A 22,098-nucleotide genomic window follows, 5' to 3' on the forward strand; every position below is an offset into this window, starting at 1 on the left:
CAAAGTGCTGGGATTACGATTACAGGCATGAGGTACCATTACACCAGCCTGCAGTTTTTTTGTTTGTTTGTTTTTTGTTTTTTTTGAGGTGGAGTTTCCCTCTTGCTGCCCAGGCTGGAGTGCAATGGCACCATCTCACCTCACTGCAACCTCCGCCTCCCGAGTTCAAGCGATTCTCCTGCTTCAGCCTCCTGAGTAGCTAGGACTATAGGCACCCGCAACCACCCCCCAGCTAATTTTTGAATTTTTAGTAGAGACTGAGTTTCGCCATGTTGGCCAGTCTGGTCTCGAACTCCTGACCTCAAGTGATCCGCCCACCTTGGCCTCCCAAAGTTCTGGCATTACAGGCGTGAGCCACTGTGCCTGGCCAACAATGTGATTTAATCATTAATAAACATGTACTGGAGAGGATCACTCAGGCCCTGCTGCTGAGGAACCGTCTGTGTATCCAGGGAATACTGATAGGACAATTTAAAAAACCCTATCCAAGGTCCAGCATTTTAAGAGGCATGAAAGAGGCATAATGGATGAGGGTGCACAGCTAAGGTTCACACACCAGCTCTGCCAGCTGCCGGCACATGGCCTTGGGCAAGTTACTTTGCACATTTTCTCATCTGTAAAATGGAAATGATATTAGTACTTCCCCCAAGGGTTTTTGTGAGGAATAAATGAGTAGATATTTTAAAGGCATTAGCACAGGCACATAGCGTTTGTTATATTAAATAAAAGAGGAGAGCAAGTGAAGTGCTATCAGACTTTAGAGAAGGAGGCCAAGAAGGGCTTCATAGAGAAATCATCTATCCTGGTACCTTGGGAAGGTGAAGGGGAAGATGGCAGGTGGAAGTGACTAGTGACCTTTGTCCCTCTGGTTTACTGTTATCTCCGGTGTCCATACTATGGGGCCAAGCTCTGGGTTGAATGCAGTATCTATTCCATCTGCACAAACCCTGCAACACAGGTATGTTTTTTTGGTTTGTTTTTTGTTTTGTTTTGTTTGAGACAGAGTCTTGCTCTGTCTCCCAGGCTGAAGTGCAATGGCACGATCTCAGCTCACTGCAACCTCTGCCTCCCAGGTTCAAGCAATTCTCTTGCCTCAGCCTCCTGAATAGCTGAGATTACATGTGCCTGCCACCACACTCGGCTAATTTTTGTATTTTTAGTAGAGATGGGGTTTCATCATGTTGGTCAGGTTGGTCTCGAACTCCTGACATCAAGTGATTTGCCTGCCTCAACCTCCCCAAGTGTAGGGATTATAGGTGTGAGCCATCACTCCCAGTCACAGGTACTATTTTTAATTTATCACCCCCACTTCCAAGGTGAGGAACCTGATGGTTGGGGAGGTTTAGTAATTTGCCCAAAGTCCCACAGGTGGAAAGGAAAGGAGCCAGGATTTAAACCTTGAAAGCAGACTGCAGAGCCCCCATTCCTTTTTGTTTTTTTGGTGTTTTGTTTGTTTGTTTTTAAAACAGGGTCTTGCTCTGTCATCCAGGCTGGAATGCAATGGCGCAATCATGGCTCACTGTATTCTCAACCTCCTAGGTTCAAACAATCCTCCCATCTCAGCCTCCCAAGTAGCTAGGACCACAAGTGTGTGTCACCAAGCCCAGCTAGTTTTGTTCTTTTTTGTAGAGAAGCGTCTTCCTATATTGCCTAGGTTGGTCTCAAACTCCTGGGCTCAAGCAATCATTGGCCTCCCAAAGTGTTGGGATTATAGGTGTGAGGCCAGAGCCTCAACTCTTTTTTTTTTTTTTGAAATGAAGTCTCGCACTATCGCCCAGGTTGGAGTGCAATGGCCCAATCTTGGCTCACTGCAACCTCCACCTCCTGGGCTCAGATGATTCTCCTGCCTCAGCCTCCCGAGTAGCTGGGATTACAGGCACCCACCACCACATCCAGGTAGTTTTTGCATTTTTAGTAGAGACGAGGTTTCACCATATTGGCCAGGCTGGTCTTGAACTCCTGATCTTGTGATCCACCTGCCTCAGCCTCCCAAAGTGCTGGGATTACAGGTGTGAGCCACCGTGCCTGGGCAAGAGCCACAACTCTTTTTTTTTTTTTTTTGAGACGGAGTTTCGCTCTTGTTACCCAGGCTGGAGTGCAATGGCACGATCTCGGCTCACCGCAACCTCCGCCTCCTGGGTTCAGGCAATTCTCCTGCCTCAGCTTCCTGAGTAGCTGGGATTACAGGCACGAGCCACCATGCCCAGCTAATTTTTTGTATTTTTAGTAGAGACGGGGTTTCACCATGTTGACCAGGATGGTCTCGATCTCTCGACCTCGTGATCCGCCCGCCTCGGCCTCCCAAAGTGCTGGGATTACAGGCTTGAGCCACCGCGCCCGGCGAGCCACAACTCTTAAAGCAATGTTGTTTGACCTCCTGCAGTATTTGTTGGAGCATAATGTGCTGGATGGGACTTAATAGGAGATAGTATGAAAAAGGGGGGTTATGTCAGGACATGAGGAGCACTGAGCATCTGTCCTTTAGTGAAAGGTCTGCAAGTACTTCACTCCCAGGCAAAGGACAGAGGCAGTAGGCTCTGCTCTTTTGCCTGAGCATTTCTAGTAGGTTCTGCCCCTGCAATTGATGTTCACCATCTTGGGGCCCACTCTACCCTCAGCCTCCTTTTTTTTTTCAGACGGAGTCTCACCCTGTCGCCCAGGCCGTAGTACAGTGGCACCATCTCTCTCCAACCTCTGCCTCCAAGTTCAAGTGATTCTCCTGCCTCAGCCTCCCAAGTAGCTGAGATTATAGTGCCCACCACAATGCCCAGAAAAGTTTTTTGTATTTTTAGTAGACAGGGTTTCACCACATTGGCCAGACTGGTCTCAAACTTCTGACCTCAAATGATCCGCCCACCTCAGCAGATTACAGTGCTGGGATTACAGGTAACAGCCACCACACTCGGCCAGCTCTCAGCCTTCTTTTCCCTTCTGTAGGGTCTGTCTGTGCCTGCCTTTCTGCCAAGCTTGTGAAAGGAAGGCAAACACTTAGTTGTGACAACCAAAAATGTTCCAGACATTGCCAAATGTCCCCTGGGGACAAGAGACCCCCAGCGGAAACCACTGCTCTAATGGTAATGGCACAGGCTCTGGTGCCACCAAGACACGGGGTCAAATTCTTGGTATGTCACTTACAGTCTTGGAGGGCAGGTCACATGTCTTAGGCATCACAGAATCCCTCATGACTAGACCAGTTAACTTTTCTATACCTCAGTTTCTGTAGGTGTGAAATGAGGCTAATGATGGCATCTACAGCTTCAGCCATGTGCAGTGAGATAATACCTGCAAAAGACAGAATGGGGTGCTAGATACAGAGAAAGTGGTAAATAAGTTATTATTTTCCCCGCAAGCAGACATACTGCATTTTCAAACAACTGGCTCAGGCTCTGAAGACATTTTATTTTTCTCAAAGTGATAAACTTCCTTTTCCTTTCTTTTTTTTTTTTTGAAACAGTCTCGCTCTGTCACCCAGGCTGGAGTGCAGTGGCATGATCTCGGGTCACTGCAACCTCTGCCTCTTGGGTTCAAGCAATTCTCGTGCCCCAGCCTCTCGAGTAGCTGGGATTACAAGCATGTGCCACCATGCCTGGCTAATTTTTTATTTAATTTTTAGTAGAGACGGGGTTTTACCATGTTGGCCAGGCTGGTCTCAAACTCCTGACCTCAAGTGATCTGTCGATCTCGGCCTCCCAAAGTGCTGGGATTACAGGTGTGAGCCACCACGCCCAGCCCTTTTCCTCCTTTCATTCAGGAGTGAGGAGTGAGGAACCTGTGCAAACACTGATCCCCACACAGGCTCAAATGAGGCACTTCTGGAAGCCAGAGGGACATGCAAGCAAGGAAAGAAAGATACCAGGAATCTACCTGTTCGGGGCAGCTTAACCTCTTCTGCCTCGAGGTGCCTGCTGTGTCTGGGCTGTGCTCTGACTCAGGAAACCTTGGCAGGTTTTTCTTTTAAAGCTAACTATGGGCCAGGCTCAGTGGCTCACACCTGTAATCCCAGCATTTTGGGAGGTCGAGGCGGGTGGATCACTTGAGATCAGGAGTTCAACACCAGCTCATACAACATGGTGAGACCCTGTCTCTACAAAAAAATAGAAAAATTAGCTGGGCATGGGGGTGTATGCCTGTAGTTCCAGCTACTTAGGAGGGTGAGGTGGGCGGATTCCTTGAGCCCAGGAGGTAAAGATTGCAGTGAGCTATTTTTGCACCACTGCACTTCAGCCTGGGTGACAGAGTGACATGCTATCTCAAAAATAAATAAATGAATAAAGCTAACTGAGGAATAAGGGCCTGGGTGACAGAGTGACATGCTGTCTGGATAAATAAATAAAGAAAGCTAACTATGAGGAATAAGGGTGACCACAAGGGTCAGACACCTATCAAACCCCTATCTACCTGAAATGGACTTTAGCTATGATTAGAAAGACATCTTAGCCAGGCGTGGGGGCCCACATCTGTAATTCCAGCAATTTGGGAGGCTGAGGCAGGCAGATCACCTGAGGTCAGGAGTTCGAGACCAGCCTGGCTGACATAGTGAAACCCTGTCTCTACTAAAGATACAAAAAATTAGCCAGGTGTGGTGCCAGGCACCTATAATTCCAGCTACTCAGGAGGCTGAAACAGGAGAATCACTTGAACCTGGGAGGCGGAGGTTGTAGTGAGCTGAGATCGTGCCATTGCAATTCAGCCTGGGCGACAAGAATGAAACTCCGTATCAGAAAAAAACAAAAACAAAAACAAAACTCACCAAAAGAAAGACATCTCAACTGTTTCTAAACTTGAAGCAGATTTCAGTTTTCTACTCATTGGGTGTCCAAAAGCTTGGTCCGATTTTGAAGAAAGTTCTCTTTGTCAGATGGAGAAAGAGTTAATTTCCACTGTATTAACTTATGCCTGACATTTAAAAATATTTTCTTTTTAATGTATGGTTCAATTTTCACCTTAAGAATGCACTCCCTTATAGGTATATTTTTTGCTTTTTCTGTCAATGTAAATCAAGCTAGGACATTTTGTAATTTTTATCTCCATAAATCTCAAGCATTCAACAGTCATTCTTCACATGGGCATTTCAGGCAGGCTCAACAAAGTGTTACTGTTTGCTTCACACCAGGCAGAGAGGCCCAGCACAGCACCACGATTCCCAGGGCTTTTGGCCATTGGAGATGAAGTTTCACTGCTTATCACTTCTTGACCAAACAGGAAGCTGAGGCAGTTGCCTGTGGTTAAATAGCTTACCTCAAGTCGCACAGGGATTCTTTGGTTCTGGGCTTTCCACCGTATATGGAGGCCTTCTGGTCTGCTGATCTCTGTCAAAGAAATGAAATACTCTAGAATCTCTGACCCAGAGGCCCAGAAGGAATTTCATACAACAGCCTCCCAATGACCTGTTAAGATATGCAAAGTGTCCAGCTAGTCTCGGCCTGTGGCAAATGACTTCCCCTGGTAGAGTCTCCCTTTTGCTCATTCCAACAAAAGATAACCACGATTAATTTTTGATCACCAAAATGAGCCTTAGAAGGAAGGAGCAGCTGTTTGGCCAAGTGTTCCCTGACCACTTTCCCAACTCGATCTGGTTAGAGACCCCTACCAGGTGCCCAGAAAACACTGCCTTTCTCATTCGCACCGCTCCCAGCTCCTGTCATATGGCATTGGAATTTTCTGTTGCGTTGTTTGGATCTTAACCATATTGTGAACTTCTTGAGGGTAGAGCTCACATCTTTCTCATCCCTGTGGTCCCAAGGCTCAGCTAGCCCCTGGCTCGCAGCAACTGCCCAGAGCAAGTTTGTTAAGTGAATCAATAAACAGCGCTGGGAGGGTGGCCAAAAAATGTGCTTTCTTTTTTTTTTTTTTTTTTTTTTTAAGATGGAGTTTCACTCTTCTTACCCAGGGTGGAGTGCAATGGCGTGATCTCGGCTCACCGCAACCTCCGCCTCCTGGGTTCAGGCAATTCTGCCTCAGCCTCCTGAGTAGCTGGGATTACAGGCACGTGCCACCATGCCCAGCTAATTTTTTGTATTTTTAGTAGAGACAGGGTTTCACCATGTTGACCAGGATGGTCTCGATCTCTTGACCTCGTGATCCACCCGCCTCGGCCTCCCAAAGTGCTGGGATTACAGGCATAAGCCACCACGCTCAGCCCAAAAAATGTGCTTTCTACACACATTCTGCCAAAAAAAAAAAAAATCTTTTCACCAGGCATGGTGGCTCAGCACTTTGGGAGGCCAAGGCAGGTGGATCACTTGAGGTCAGGAGTTCGAGACCAGCCTGGCCAACATGGTGAAATTGTCTCCACAAAAAATACAAAAATTAGCGGAGTGTGGTGGTGCACATTTGTAATCCCAGCTACTGGAGAGGCTGAGGCAGAAGAATCGATTCAATCCAGGAGGCGGAGGTTGCAATGTGCCAAGGTTGTGTCACTGCATTCTAGCCTGGGCTACAGAGAGAGACCCTATCTCAAAAAAAAAAAAAAAAAAAAAAGAAAAGAAATTTTATTCTGCTATTTAGCTTTCTCCAGCTATCACAACAAGGACACACATTTTTCCCCTGAAAAAGACAACAACCACCACCCAAAAAAGATAACAAAAAAAGAAAGAAAAAGAGAAAAAAAGAAAGGAAGAAAGAGAAAAAAGAAAAAGGAAGAAATGAAGAAGAAAGAAAGAGAAAGGAAGAAAGAAAATAAAGATGAACTGGCCTTTTCTCATGACTGAAAGAGTAGAAAATGACTGAAATTCTCCCTTTTCAGTTTGGGAGGAAAAAAAATTGGACCTAGTTGAAGGGGAGGCAAATGAAAAGATATATGCTCACTTTTATGATGATTAGGAAAATACCCCTCTGTAACCACAAGTTAACTTTCTGGTAGCTGGGGCTGCAATTAGAGATGGCAAGCAGGACTCTGGGTTTTGCTGAGTTCTTCCTCTTTCAATGGCAAAAACATTCATTTTTTTCTTCTTCTTTTTTTTTCCCTCTCTCATTGAAGAGGAGCCCCAGCTTCAGCTCTCTCCTGGGTTCGGGGAAGATGACGTCTCAGAACCAAGCCCTGTCTCCCAGCCAAGCCCTCTTTTTTTTTTTTTTTTTTTTTTTTCTTTTTTTTTTGAGACAGTCTTATTCTGTCACCCAGGCTGGAGTGTGCAGTGGTACAATCATAGCTCACTGTAGCCTCAACCTCCCAGGCTCAAGTGATCCTCCCGCCTCAACCTCCTGAGTAGCTGAGACTACATGTACACACCACCATGCTTGGCTAATTTAATTTTTTGTCTTTTTTTGAGATGGAATCTCACATTGTTGCCTGGGCTGGAATGCCATGGCATGATCTTGGCTCCCTGCAATCTCTACCTCCCAGGTTTTCATGTGATTCTCCAGCTCAGCCTCCTGAGTAGCTGGGATTACAGGTATCCACCACTACACCTGTCTAAAATTTTGTATTTTTAGTAGAGACGGGGTTTCTCTATGTTGGCCAGACTGGTCTCCAACTTCTTACCTCGTGATCTGCCCACCTCGGCCCCCCAAAGTGCTGGGATTACAGGCATGAGCCATGGTGCCTGGCCTTAACATTCTTTGTAGAGATAAGGTCTCTCTATATTGCCCATGCTAGTCTCAAACTCATGGGCTCAAGCAATCCTCCTGCTTCATCCTCTCAAAGTGCTGGAATTACAGGTGTGAGCCACCATGCCCAGCCCAAGGCCTCCCTTCTAATCTTACCCCTGCATTCTCCAGCATGGTCTTGTGCTGCTCCAAGTTAATGTCAAAGGCAGGCAGCCCAGGATTGGAAGGAGCTGAGTTGTCCTTGATTCTAAACTCCATGGATTAATTTGCATTTCAGTCTGTCTGAAAGGCAGAAGCCAGGCTGGAGTGCAATGGCACAATCATGGCTCACTGCAGCTTCACACACAGGCTGATTGGGAAGTGTGTGCCACCCACTAGGCCTCAGTTGAATTCCTTAGGCTAAGGCATTCCCCTCTCTGCCCACTCCCAGGCACACCTTGGCTTGCTTACTTCTGAGCCATTCTCCTTGCAGCCTGTTCCCTCCACCTTTTTTTTTTCTTAGATGGAGTTTCCCTCTTATTGCCCAAGCTGGAGTACATCTCCTCATTCAAGGGGTGCCCATCCTGTACCCAGAGGACAGGAGTGTCCTTATCTCTGGAGACACAGGGATACAGAGAGGAATATGAACCAACAGGCCTTCTGAGTAGCTGGGACTACACGCATGCACCACCACGCCCAGCTAATTTTTGTATTTTTTAGTAGAAACAGGGTTTTACCATATTGGATCCGCTTGCCTCGGCCTCCCGAAGCGCTGGGATTACAAGCGTAAGCCACCATGCCCAGCCAGTGATGCTTCTTAAAACACCACCCATTGTTTCACCTCCTACTTAAAACTCTTCCATGGCTTTCTGTCTCATTAGAAGAAAACAGAAATTTATACAAGACCCTATGCGCCTGTGCCCCTGCAGGTCTGCATGCCTGCCTCCTTTCAGACATCTCCTTTTGGGCTCCTCCCGACCCCATCCCCACTTTAGCCAGCCTGGCCTACTTCCACTTCCCCAACAGCTACCCCTCACCTGGGCACATGCTGTCCTCTTGATTGACATGCTCATGCCCTCCACTTATAACTGGCTAGTTCTTCTTGATTATTTCATTCCTGGCTTTGACAGCATCTTCCCCAAGCGGGCTTCCTCAATGACGGTGAATATTAAGTCTCTGTCTTGGCCCTTGCTTGTTTCCTTTTACTTACTGGAAACTTACAATTGCAATTACTTTATCTATATACTGGACATTGGTTGGGTTCTTCCCTAGAACAGAAGCCCAATAGGGCAAGGATCATGCCCATCTTGCTCACTGTTATATCCCCAGGACTTAGCACAGTGCTTGGCACATGGCAGACTCCTAGAAAATGCAGATGAATCTGGTGGAAGGCCCAGCTAAAATCTCACTGTGCAGCCACTTCTGACACCCCCAGCTGACACATCCTTTCCCTTGATGCCTGTGGCAATTATCATCAGCATCATTCTTTAGATGTTTAATCCTCTGTGTTTTATCACAAAACCACTGTTGCCTTGAACTATTTTTTAATCATGGTTTGCTTCTTAATAATCTCTGACGCCTATCCTAGTTTGCAGATTAAATAATTCACTTTTGTTTTGTTTTGTTTTTTTTGAGACGGAGTTTCGCTCTTGTTACCAAGGCTGGAGTGCGATGGCGCGATCTCGGCTCACCGCAATCTCCGCCTCCTGGGTTCAGGCAATTCTCCTGCCTCAGCCTCCTGAGTAGCTGGGATTACAGGCACGCGCCACCATGCCCAGCTAATTTTTTTGTATTTTTAGTAGAGACGGGGTTTCACCATGTTGACCAGGATGGTCTCGATCTCTTGACCTCGTGATCCACCCGCCTCGGCCTCCCAAAGTGCTGGGATTACAGGCTTGAGCCACCGCGCCCGGCCTTGTTTTGTTTTTAAGACAGAGTTTCTTATCACTCAGGCTGGAGTGCAGTGGCGCAATCTCAGCTCACTGCAACCTCCGCCTCCTGGGTTCAAGCAATTCTCCTGCCTCAGCCTCCCAAGTAGCTCAGATTACAGGTGCCCACTACCATTTTTAGTAGAGATGGAGTTTTGCCATGTTGGCCAGGCTGGTCATGAAATCCTGACCTCGGCCTCTCAAAGTGCTAGGATTATAGGTGTGAGCCACCATGCCTGGTGCTAATTCACTTTTTAAAGCTCCACAATATTTGACAGTATATTTTTTAAGGATAAGAATATTCTCTTATATAATGACAACATTACAATGTTCAAAACCAGGAATCTTAACATTGATACACTATTATCTAATGCACAGTTCATATACAAATTTAATCAAATGGCTCAACAATGTCCTTCATAGTAGCCACTCACCTCCCTACCATGATTCAATGTAAAATCACACATAGCACACTTAGTGGTCTCTTCTCTAGTTTCCCTCTCTCTCTCTCCCTCCCTCCTTCTCTCTCTCTCTTTTTCTCTTTCTTTTGTCTTGCTCTATCACCATGCTGGAGTGCAGTGGCATGATCTCAGCTTACTGCAACCTCCACCTCCCGGGTTCAAGCCATTCCCCTGCCTCAGCCTCCTGAGTAGCTAGGATTACAGGTACCTGCCACCATGCCCAGCTAATTTTTGTATAAAAATAGAGACAGGGTTTCACCATGTTGACTAGGATAGTCTCAATCTCTTGACCTGATGATCCACCCACCTCTGCCTCCCAAAGTGCTGGTATTATGGGCGTTACCCACCTCTCTCGGCCTCTAGTTTCTTTTTTTGAGACAAAGTCCTGCTCTCTTGCCCAGGCTGGAGTGCAGTGGTGCAATCCCAGCTCACTGCAGCCTTCACTTCTAGGGCTCAAGTAATCCTCCTACTTCAGCTCCTGAGTAGCTGGGACTACAGGCGCACACCACCATACTTAGCTAATTTTTGTATTTTTTGTAGAGATGGGGTTTTGTTTGCCATGTTGCCCAGGTGGTCTCAGTCTAACTCCTGGGCTCAAGTGATCTGCCTGCCTTGGCCTCCCAAAGTGCTGAGACTACAGGTGTGAGCCACTGGGTCTGGCCTGTTCAATTTCTTTTAATCTAGAATAGTTCCTTAGTCATAAGTCTTTCTTGACCTTGACATTTTTGGGGAACATAGTCTGGCTCTTTTGTGGAACATCTCCCACTTGGTTTGTCTGATATTTCCTCCTGATTAGGTCCAGGTTAAACATTTTGGCAGGAATACTACTGAAGTGTTGTTTCACAGTTTACCTAACAAATCTGTTATTCTTGGAAATTTGTGTAGTTTCTACTTTTTCCTCATGTTATAATCAACAATGTAATCTTTATACATCCTTGTAGCCAAATCTTTGCACACATTCTTTTTTTTTTTTTTTTTTTTTGAGACGGAGTTTCGCTCTTGTTACCCAGGCTGGAGTGCAATGGCGCAATCTCGGCTCACCGCAACCTCCGCCTCCTGGGTTCAGGCAATTCTCCTGCCTCAGCCTCCTGAGTAGCTGGGATTACAGGCACGCGCCACCATGCCCAGCTAATTTTTTGTATTTTTAGTAGAGACGGGGTTTCACCATGTTGACCAGGATGGTCTCGATCTCTTGACCTCATGATCCGCCCGCCTCGACCTCCCAAAGTGCTGGGATTACAGCGTGAGCCATGCACACATTCTTATCTATTTCTTCAGGGTGTTTTTCTAGAAGTGGAACTGCTATGAGTAAGGGCTAGGTGAGTTTTTATTATTTTTGATATGTATTGCCAAACTGTCTTCCAGAAAGGCTGTGCCAGTTTACACTCCCTCCACAGTGAGCGAAAGCAGCAGTTTCCAGGAGATTTTGCCAAGACTGGATCCAAACAGTTTAAAACACCCTTCTTACAGCCGTCTGTACTTCTCATGTTGATCTGTCTTCCATTCCAGATTCTTTTATGTGTAACTTGTTGGCCCTAAGCACCTACAAGCAGTGTAAAGAAAGGGCTTGCATGTCTTACTCATCTTTGTGGTACCTAACTATGCTTCCTACTTAATAGTTACTCGATAAATGCCAAAGGAAGGAAGTAACACATCTTTGAACGATGCTACCTTATATAATTATCAGATTCTGCTTTGATACGCTAGGCTACTGTCTCAGTTCAGGCTGCTGTAACAAGTATCATAGACTGGGTGACTTATAAACAACAGAAATTTCTTTCATGCAGTTCTAGAGGCTGGAGATCTGAGATCAGGGAGCCAGCATGATCAGATTCTGATGAGGGCTCTCCTGGGTTGCAGGCTGCTGACTTCTCATTGAATCTCCACATGGTGGGAAGAGGGCGAAAGAGCTCTCTGGGGCCCCTTTTATAAGAGCACTGGTACCATTCATGAAGGCTCTATGCTCATGACTTAATTACCTCTCAAAGGTCTCACCTCCTTGGCTGGGCACAGTGGCTCATGCCTGTAACCCGAGCACTTTGGGAGACCCAGGGAGGCAGATCACAAGGTCAGGAGTTCAGGCACAGCCTGGCCAAGATGGTGAAACCCCGTCTCAACTTAAAATACAAAAAATTAGCTGGATGTCATGGCAGACGCCTGTAATCCAGCTACTCAGGAGGCTGAGGCAGAGAATTGCTTGAACCAGGGAGGCCGAGGTGGCAGTGCGTCGAGAGCGTGCCACTGCACTTCAGCCTGGGTGACAGAGCGAGACTCCATCTCAAAAAAAAAAAGGAAAAAAAAAGTTCCCACCTTCTTATGCCATCACATTAGGGATTAGAATTCCAATCTGAATTTTGGGGGAACACATTCAGTCCATTGCAGCTACCAAAAATGTTATTAACATTTATATCCAAAAATCCAGCAACCAGAGCCCCTACTTACCCAGACTAGCAAGAGTCATTCTCAGGACCTCTTGGGAGCACCAAAGAATCTTTCCATTCTGTTGTATGGATCCTGGGCAGGCTCTTCACCTTGGCTCCAGCCCACGGCAGATACCTGCTTCTCGGCTCCCCTCCAGCCCTAGCTCCAGGCTTCTTTGGGCTGCTGCTGCTCTCCTTGTTCTTACCTCTGGGTCCCAGGAGGGTCACATGCCTTTCTCTCAATTCTCCAATCCCAGCTAGGACAGGCAATCATTTTAAACTAAAGGCTTAGAAATAACAGATAGGAATTACAATGCTGATAAGGCAAACATAAAGCAGGATGTGAGCTATAAATGCTATTACCTTTTTAGCCCCATAGAGACTCCCTTAGGGACTGTTTTTTCTCCTTTGAAATATTCCTTTCTTCCTCCCCTGTGATGCAAGATCTGCTCACCTGAGAGGACACCGTGTGGGGCACCCTTGATCTTGCCTCTTTTTCCCCCTCCTGGCCCTCCTGAGTATTAAGAAGTGGGGCCTTGGCAGGGTGCAGTGGCTCATGCCTGTAATCCCAGCATTTTGGGAGGGCAAGGCAGGTGGATCACGAGGTGACCCAGGAGTTTGAGATCAGCCTGACCAACATGGTGAACCCTGTCTCTGCTAAAAATATAAAAAATTAGCTGGGCATGGTGGCAGGCACTTGTAATCCCAGCTACTAGGGAGGCTGAGGCAGGAGAATTGCTTAAACCCGGGAGGCAGAGGTTGCAGTGAGCCGAGATTGTACCACTGCACTCCAGCCTGGGTGGCAGAGCGAGACTCAAAAAAAAAAAAAAAAAAAAAGAAAGAAAGAAAGAAAAGAGGTGGGCCTCGAGAGGGACGAGGTCATGAGAATGGAGCCCTCCTGAATAGAATTAGTGCCCTTATAAAAGAGGCCTGAGAGTGCTCTTTCGCTCTTTCTACAATGTGAGGACAAAGCAACAAGGCACCATCCATGAAGTAGAGAGCTCTCACCAGACGCCAGATCTGCTGGTGCCTTGATCTTGGATTTTCCAGCCTCCAGAACTACAAGCAGTCCATTTTTATTGTTTATAAATTACCCAGTCTAAGATGCCTTGTTGTAGAGGCCCGAAAGGACAGGGACACACATTAACCAGTATCTCTCCAGGCTGACCTGCCTCCCACCTCCCCCAAAGCAGAGGTCATATTCAGCCTGGACTGGAGCGGACTCAGTGGTATCGTGGAACACACGAAGGCTGCAGAGCTTGCAGCTTGCTTTTGCCACGCGGGGGCTGGCTGCAGCTCTCCAGAGTTCATGCTAGGTGGCATCCTCTCTCCATGGAGGAGACTACGACAGCTGCTCCAACTGTATCTAAACACTCCTGCACAAACTCATTTCTAAGGCACATCAACTCACAGCTTTGCTCTGAGATGCCATTACAGGAGAGACTTGAGCTGCTGCAAATCAACTGGGTAAATTAGATATTATATTCTATTTTATGTAATTGTAAAAAAAATCAGCCTGTGCAATGCATTATATTTAGCATATAACTGGCTAAGACTTCAATAAGGGAGAAAATATATCCTCTTTTTAATGGGGCAATGAAATATTCACATGCATATAATGGACTAAATTAGGTCAGTAAGTGCTTTATTCCAAGGCTTCAAAAATAAATGGACTGAGAGTTTCCAGAGCAAGAGAAAGTTTATGCTGTTGCAGCAGTAAGGTTGAAACCCTGTAACTCACTTCACCTATGAGTCATCTGGTTTTAAGGGCTCCTAATGTTACATTTAATTCAGCCTGCCTCTGCCTCCTCTCTTAAGAAGGAGTTCTACCTTTAATAAGATTTTATCCATATTTGGGAGGCCGAGGCGGGTGGACCACCTGAGTTCAAGAGTTCGATACCAGCCTGACCAACATGGTGAAACTCCATCTCTACCAAAAATAGAGAAAATTAGCTGGGCGTGGTGGTAGGTACCTGTAATCCCAGCTACTTGGGAGGCTGAGGCAAGAGAATCGCTTGAATCCGGAAGGCGGAGGTTGCAGTGAGCTGAGATCCTGCCATTGCATTCCAGCCTGGGCAACAAGAGCAAAACTCCATCTCAAAGAAAAAAAGTAAAAATTACTGGAGAAGAGGGGAAGGTTTTTCCTTCCCCTACTCTGTAAGTACAGAATTAATTTTTATATCTTTACTGTGTAACTGCCTTGACAATTTGAACATTTTTCCTTCATTTCAATCTATTGACTATTTCATCACTGAACCTGTCACAGAGGACTTGTGTTTTTTTTTGAGACTGAGTTTCGCTCTCGTTACCCAGGCTGGAGTGCAATGGCGCGATCTCGGCTCACCGCAACCTCCGCCTCCTGGCTTCAGGCAATTCTCCTGCCTCAGCCTCCTGAGTAGCTGGGATTACAGGCACGCGCCACCATGCCCAGCTCAGTTGTTTTTTTTTTGTATTTTTAGTAGAGACGGGGTTTCACCATGTTGACCAGGATGGTCTCGATCTCTTGACCTTGTGATCCACCCGCCTCGGCCTCCCAAAGTGCTGGGATTACAGGCTTGAGCCACCGCGCCCGGCCAGACTTGTGTTTTTTTAACCTGTGGCCCTGAAAGGAGGGTGTTAAGACCTTTTTATGCCTGTAAACCGCCTCTTGGGCTGGGAGGGACACGAGGGGCTTTGGACATTTCGATTGTTACTTAAGTGGTTCACAAAAGTCAAGGTAAGTGTTAGTTTACATATTGCCTGGGTAGGGTGGAAGTTACAGACCTTAGTTACTTATTACAAGTCACAGGGGCCAAGATGGCATGGGTTTGGACTGCTTGCCTGTCACCTCAGTGTTACAGAGAGCAGTTTTAATAGAAAGCCCAGGTATGGTTGAGGTATGCAGTTTTATGGGGCTTTTACCATGTCACAAACCAAACAAAAAATATGCCCAACTTTCTGTGTGCCATTTTTGGGTTAAACATCTTGTGTTTGCCTCAGTCTCAAAATGGAATTGAAGTTGGTTTGCCTAGTTTCCTTTAAAATTCTGGGACCCATTTAACTACTGGGTTGATTATGGAAGATGCCAGATTTGAGGTCATTGGTACAATCAGAGAGCTGGAAGTTCTAGGGACTGAGAGACTGCACTTGACTTTCTATAACACGTTGACCTCTGACATTAGGAGACCAATCTCCCCTAATTTTTTTTTCCTTTTAAAATCTGACCTGGCAGAGATGTGGGAATTTTGATAGTTACCTAGTATAGTATAACTTAGCAGCCTGGAGGCCTAGGTAGGACTGAGTCATGCCATATGTGGTACAAGTTAATAAATATGGCCAAAGGCTCACTGTGTCAGGCATGTACTAGGTTCTACAGAGAAAGGAATCAAAAGATGAAAAAGACACATTTTAGGCCTTTGAGAAGGGAAAGCAGACACCTAAATAACTAGCCTCACAACTCAATCAGTTGACCTTGGGCAGCAGACCTCCTAATTCTCTGATGCTCAGTTTTCTCTATATACAATGGAGGCAACAGGTCTTTAGACGGTACCTGCTTGGAGGATTGGGCGAGGTTCTGGGTACAGTAATGGGATGGATACTGGAGAAAGGTACATGCACTGAAAAGCTGTCTTGTTAAACTTTGTTACACATCTACTGTGGAAACTCTCCTAATGAACACTGCAGCAGGGAAAGAGGACTTTCCTTTTCACTAAAAAAGACTGTGTTAAATTGCTGTAGTGACAGGAGTTTGGCAACCACATGTGGCTGAGACAACCAGCAGGCGTGTGCATTTCAGCATGAATCGTTTTTTCTGAACTTGCAGTTGAGAATTGATGCAAGACAAATGATCCCAGAAAGTCTCGTGACCGAGCTAAGTGGTTAGATGTCTACAGGTAACAATCACCTGGCAACACCAACCAATTCATTAAGATCAGTTAGTTCATCTGGAAACCAAAGGCTACAAAGTCACTACGTGCTGCTTGGAGGTCAGCTTTTTCAAGCGTGAGACTTCTACTACTCATCACATTTCACGAATACTATCCGTTAGGATGTAAAGTTTTCAAAGTGAGCTGACTTTAAAGAAAAATACTAAGTCACAAGAACAGCAATAGGCAGTTTATGGCATGTTAAAACTTCTTTTTTTTTTGAAACAAAGTCTAGCTCTGCTACCCAGGCTGGAATGTAGTGGCGCCATCTCAGCTCACTGCAGCCTCTGCCTCCCGGTTTCAGGCGATTCTTATGCCTCAGCCTCCCGAGTAGCTGGGACTACAGGTGTGTGCTGCCACATCTGGCTAATTTTTGTATTTTTAGTAGAGACAGTGGTCTCACCATGTTGGCCAGGCTAGTCTCAAACTCCTGACCTCAGGTTATCTGCCCACCTTGGCCTCCCAAAGCGCTGGGATTACAGGCATGAGCCACCGTGCCTGGCCCATAGTAAAACTTTTAATGTCCAATTGGTAACCACTGGGGTCCACTGATGAAGGGAATGCAGAGGGAAGCAAATGTTAACTGGAAACCTCCTACCTCCAAACTTGCTTTCAGCTCACATTTGTCCTCTCTTGGAGTCCTCTCTGGGTGCCTGAAATCACTTCTTCCCTTGTTTGCAAAGTCCTTTGTCTGGTTCCACAATGACCCTTACTCCATTGAACGGAGGGGGTTTGCATCCGGTGTGTTTTCCTTCCCAGTGGTCAGCTCCCTGGGAAATAGCCTTGAACTCCCTGCAGGGCTGGACACATCAAGGTAAACTCTGAAGGAGAAGAGAATAAATGAGAGAATGGAAGCTCTATCTGCAGCTGCTTCCTGAGGATTAGAAAGCTTTGAGTCAAGGAAAGGGGTGGAAACTCCTGTTCCTGGACTATTCAGAAAGCCAATTTGAGTATTCAGGCAAAATGAATCCATATTTTAGAAGGCAGATAGGTTTGTGGCTTTCCAGCATAGTGGACTTCTATCTACAAGAACTCTTACCCAGCAGCTTTATCCATGGCCGATACAGGTACTGACAGAAGAATTAGAAGATTCCCTGTTTCTTTTGCTTATTTATTTATTTATTTATTGAGATGGAGTTTTACTTTTGTTGCCCAGGTTGGAGTGCAATGGCGCCATCTTGGCTCACCACAACCTCCACCTCCCGAGTTCAAGTAATTCTCCTGCCTCAGCTTCCTGTGTAGCTGGGATGACAGGCATGTGGCACCACCCCTGGCTAATGTTGTATTTTTAGTAGAGACCAGGTTTCTCCATGTTGCTCAGGCTTGTCTTGAACTTGCAACCTCAGTTGATCCACCAGCCCTCGGCCTCCCAAAGTGCTGGGATTACAGGCGTGAGTAACTGCTCCCAGCTGCTTCTTTATTTTTTAGAGACAGTCTTAGTCTGTCACCCAAGTTGGATTGCAGTGGTGCGATCATAGCTCAGTGCCATCTGCCTGGCTAAATTTTAGATTTCTTCTGTAAAGACAGGGTTTTGCTATGTTGCCCAGGTTGGTCTTGAACTCCTGGGCTCAAGCAATCTTCACCCTTCCCCCATGCCCCCACCTCAGTCTCTAAAAGTGCTGGGATTGCAGGCATGAGTCACTGCACCTGACTTCTTTTGCATTTTTGGCTCAGCTGCTCCTGCGTGGAGTCGGAAGCTGGCTGTCTTTGACGTATTCCCATCCCTCCATCCTCACCCACTCCTCCATTTGGATTTCCCTTCTTGCTCTTCCTTGAATCAAACCCATTTTTCAAGAAGACCAGCAGCTGTTAGTGCAGTTAATTGAAAGGAATAAAGCCATAACGGTGGAATTATAAATGAAAATGAAAAACCCCTTGAAGTCTTAATCATTTAGTCTGCATGCTTTGCCTTCTTATAATACAAGTTCACCCTGGCAGCCACACAGAACAGTTACCACCAAGCTGTGGTGGCCAGCTTGTGTAAGCCGGAAATTCAGTGCACCAACTCTTGAGTCAGACTGATGGGTTCAAATCCTGGGTCTTCTACTTCTTAATTATGTGACCCTGGGCAAATTATAAAACGCTTTTTTTTTTTTGAGATGGAGTCTCGCTCTTGAACTCGCCCAGGCTGGAGTGCAATGGTGTGATCTTGGCTCACTGAAACCTCTGCCTCCTGGGTTCAAGTGATTCTCCTGACTCAGCCTCCTGAGTAGCTAGGCACCTACCAATATGCCCGGCTAATTTTTGTAGTTTTAGTAGAGACGAGGTTTCACCATGTTCAGGCTGGTCTCGAACTCCTGACCTCAGGTGATCCGCCCACCTTGGCCTTCCAAAGTACTGGGGTTACAGGCATGAGCCACCGTGCCCAGCCTGTAAGTTTCTTAACCTAGTGCTTTATCTATAAAATAGGCCTGTGTTTCCTACCTCATCTGGATATTGTGTTCAAGGAGAGAATCCATTTAAAAGACCACGAGAGCCTGGCCTACAGTTGGTGTTGAGTAAATGCTAGCCATTATCATTCCATTCTTGAATTGGAATGTCTGAATTTCCTTATAGAGGCATAAAAACCTGATGTATAATCATTTATTTGTGTAGGCAGGATGCAACAGCCTGTAGTGGAGACAAAAATAGACAGGCTAACACTTGCTGAGTGACCATGCCAACTCACTTATTCTGGGTCTGTTTCACATCTGTAAAATGAGAGGGAGAAGTAGGGGTTCCCAGGATGGAAAACTTAAATGTGTATACAGGCCAGATAGATAAAAATCACTAGTGACTTGGGCTGGGTATAAGACAATAGGGAGTTACGGTTAACTATAGAATGTGGTTGACTGACCAGGATCGACAGAACCCTTGAGTTGGTTAGAGCAAAATCTCAGAAACCACCCCAGATCTATCCAAATGGAATCTGCATTTTAACAAGATCCCCCGTGATTTGTATTGCTCATGAAACTTGGAGCCGGGCGTGGTGGCTCATGCCTGTAATCCCAGCACTTTAGGAGGCAGTGGTGGGTGGATCACTTGAGTCCAGGAGTTCAAGACCAGCCAGGCCATCATGGTGAAACCCTGTCTCTACTCAAAATACAAAAATTAGCCAGGGATGATGGCACATACCTGTAATCCCAGCTACTTGGGAGGCTGAAGCACAAGAATTGCTTGAACCTGGGAGAAGGAGGTTGCAGTGAGCCGAGATTGGGCCACTGCACTCCGGCCTTGGTGACAGAGTGACTTTATCTAAAAACAAACAACAACAACAAAAAACCTTTGATAAAATTGTTATGGTGCATAAGCCATCTAAAGGCATTCAAAAACATGTTTTGTTAATGTTAGCCAAATAAACTTCCGGCTGCATCAGGCCCTATGTTGCCAGCACGTGACGACTGTGGTTGGTGGAGGGCTCTAAGAGATGCCAGCTTTGGGGGTCTCGCTCTCTGAGAGGGATCCTTTCATTAGAAGTTAGGTATCCACATACCTATATAGAAAAGACCAAGCCTGGATTGCTTAGAACAGTAATTCCTGGAGTGGTAGGTGCCTGAGAAGTTACCTGCTGAGCTCTCTGCCTTCTGACAGGCAAACTGTTATTGCCCCCATTTTGCAGACAAGATAAATGAGGCCCTGAGAGACTCACTGACTCAAGTCTAGACACAAGGAAGTGGTGGTGGTGGGTATACTCCTCCAGGAAAGAAGACAATTTTGGGTTGTTAAAATCGGTGACTAGACCAGTTTCCAAGGCCTGGAAAGTTTATTAATTTCTTTATATTCCCCAATGCATAATCATTGTTCTGTTTCTCTCGGCACCTCCCTGCGACTTCCTGGCAGCCCTGGGGACAGAGGGTTTCCTCCTTATGGACAGAGAAGGCCCAGAGCCGGCTTCTGAACGGATATCCGGCCCGCAGGATGCATAGGAGGCAAAGGCTTCATTGTTCCTTGGGGCCTGCTTGCTCCGCCCCCAGCCGTAGGACACTCGTGACTGATCCCGGGTGACTGAAGAGAACCCATTTCCCAGGAGTGGGGCTTTCGGAGTGGAGGGAGCAAGGAAACGGGGCTGAGCACAGACCTGGAGTCCGATGTTCTGAGCATAACACTGGAAGGAGCTAAGAGCCCCAAAATAAATAAGATCAGAATTTGAAAACGCTAATCCCACGCCGGCTCGGCGCTGGCCTGGCTGTTACTCATTAACGCTCCCCACAGCGGGGACTCCAGCGACTCCGTCTGCGTTTTTATTACTTAATCTGGCTGGGTTTGGCTGCGGGGAGGCTGGTGGATTTGCTGGCCCGGTGTGCTGGAAGGTAGTTGATTCACAGAACTAGCAGCTTCCCACGCCGGCCCCGAGCCTCGGAAGCCGTCCGTGTAGACACCGCGCCGCGCCCCGCATCCCGCGGCCGCCGGGGGGCGCTCGGGTCGCGCCGAGAGCAGCACGGGCAGCCAGCGCCGGGTCGCCACGGACCCGCAGAGCCCTTCGCGCCCTGAGGAAACAAAGTGCATCTTTGTCGGCGGCCCGGAGCGCCCCGTAGGAGACGCTGGGCAGGGGCCAGGCCGGGCCGGCCGCCGCTGCTGCGTGCAGGGACCCTTGGGGGCGCGTCACTACCCCGGGACTCAGCCCCTCGCGGGCCTGGCGTGGCCCGGAGGAAGCGGGCAGAGGCACGCGGCCGGACTGACTGCCCCCCCACCCCGAGCACGTCCCGAGGGGCGGCCCGGGACTCGCACTGGCTCCCGCGGGGCCGCGGCGCTTAGCCCGCCGCCACCGGGGCCTGGGTACTCCGCTTTCCGGGCTCGCGGCGGGGCGGAAGTCTGCGTGGGGGTGCTGACGGCTTCGGCGCGGCTGGGCCGCCTCGGAGTCGCCTGTTGGCCGGGCGGTGCCCGCCTTCGCTCTCGGTGCCGTCCCGGGGCGGGTCCTCGCTCCCGCTGCCGCGCGCCAGTCCAGCTCAGCCCCGGCGCCGCGCGGCCGGGGAGACTCCAGCTCCCAGCAGGCCCCGCGCCGCGAGCGCCCAGGCAGGAGGCGCTCCCGGGCCGGCGCCTGCGCAGTGCGGCCGCCAGAGCCTGCTAGTACCACACCCCCGGGAGGGACGGAGGGGAGGCAGAAGCATCCGAGGCATTGAAGCATCCGAGGGAGCCGGAGGGGAGGAGAATGGAGTGACAGAGACACGCGGAGGGTGGGGGGGTGGGGGGGAGAGTGTTGAGGGAGGGGGGGAGGGGGGACACAGAGGGAGGAAGAAGCGGCGGCGGCGGCGGCTCCTCTTCGCAGAGGGGGAAACTCTTGGGCTGGGAGCAGGAATAATGCGGTAGGCGAGGCGGGCTGCTGGCTCCCAGCTTCGGCAGCAGCGGCGGCAGCCCGAGCAGCGGCAGCAGCAGCGGCAGCACCCCAGGCGCTGACAGCCCCGCCGGCCGGCTCCCTCGCTGACCGCCGACTGTCAATGGAGCTGGAAAACATCGTGGCCAACACAGTCTTGCTGAAAGCCAGGGAAGGTAAGAGGCAGGGCCGGTCCGTGCCCGGCGCGTCCGCCGCCGGCCGGGCGGCGTGCGGGATGGGGCTGCGCCCGTTCGGGATGCTGGCTGTGGGGAGTGGGTCGCGGGCAGGACACTTCGGAGAGAGGCTCTGCAGACCCTTCAGGGTTCCTGCCCGGGGGCTCGGGGGATCTGGACTTGGGCAGAGAAGGTTGCAGGGATTTGGATGCGAACAGATCTCCTAGTTTCCAGCGCTCGCCCTGCAGAGCGTGCCATCTCGGCAGTTGCGGAAAGGTCAGTTGGAAAAGCATTCATTCGGGGAGCGACGGGCAAACATGCACATAAAATAGTGTTCAAGTCGGCTCGGGATGGTTCTGTGAGTGTGAACTGGTGTGTGTATTGTGGGGGGCGGGGG

General features: G+C 48.3%; 1 protein-coding gene and 1 long non-coding RNA gene across 4 annotated transcripts in view; one reads left to right on the forward strand and one right to left on the reverse strand.

The window, feature by feature from the left end:
• Positions 1 to 2,046: 2,046 nt before the first annotated feature.
• On the reverse strand, positions 2,047 to 20,900 carry LOC141580658 (uncharacterized). 2 transcript variants are annotated; one of them, XR_012512946.1, is made up of 4 exons: positions 16,837 to 20,900; positions 12,356 to 12,620; positions 5,239 to 5,309; positions 2,047 to 4,849 (listed from the first exon to the last, which is right to left on the reverse strand). It is a non-coding gene; the product is annotated as an uncharacterized LOC141580658 (long non-coding RNA). The 2 variants fall into 2 exon arrangements; XR_012512945.1 differs by having other exon boundaries at positions 2,047 to 5,309.
• A 526-nt stretch (positions 20,901 to 21,426) lies between these two features.
• The window catches only part of GRK5 (G protein-coupled receptor kinase 5), a 253,448-nt gene continuing 252,776 nt past the window's right edge, over positions 21,427 to 22,098 (forward strand). For both annotated transcript variants that reach the window (XM_074382960.1, XM_003922149.4), the window contains exon 1: positions 21,427 to 21,704. In XM_074382960.1, the coding sequence (XP_074239061.1) occupies positions 21,653 to 21,704 (52 nt within the window). In that variant the 5' untranslated portion in view covers positions 21,427 to 21,652. The remainder of the gene's footprint in view (positions 21,705 to 22,098) is intronic.

This window comes from Saimiri boliviensis, chromosome 12, assembly GCF_048565385.1.
Source record: "Saimiri boliviensis isolate mSaiBol1 chromosome 12, mSaiBol1.pri, whole genome shotgun sequence".
Taxonomy (NCBI): domain Eukaryota; kingdom Metazoa; phylum Chordata; class Mammalia; order Primates; family Cebidae; genus Saimiri; species Saimiri boliviensis.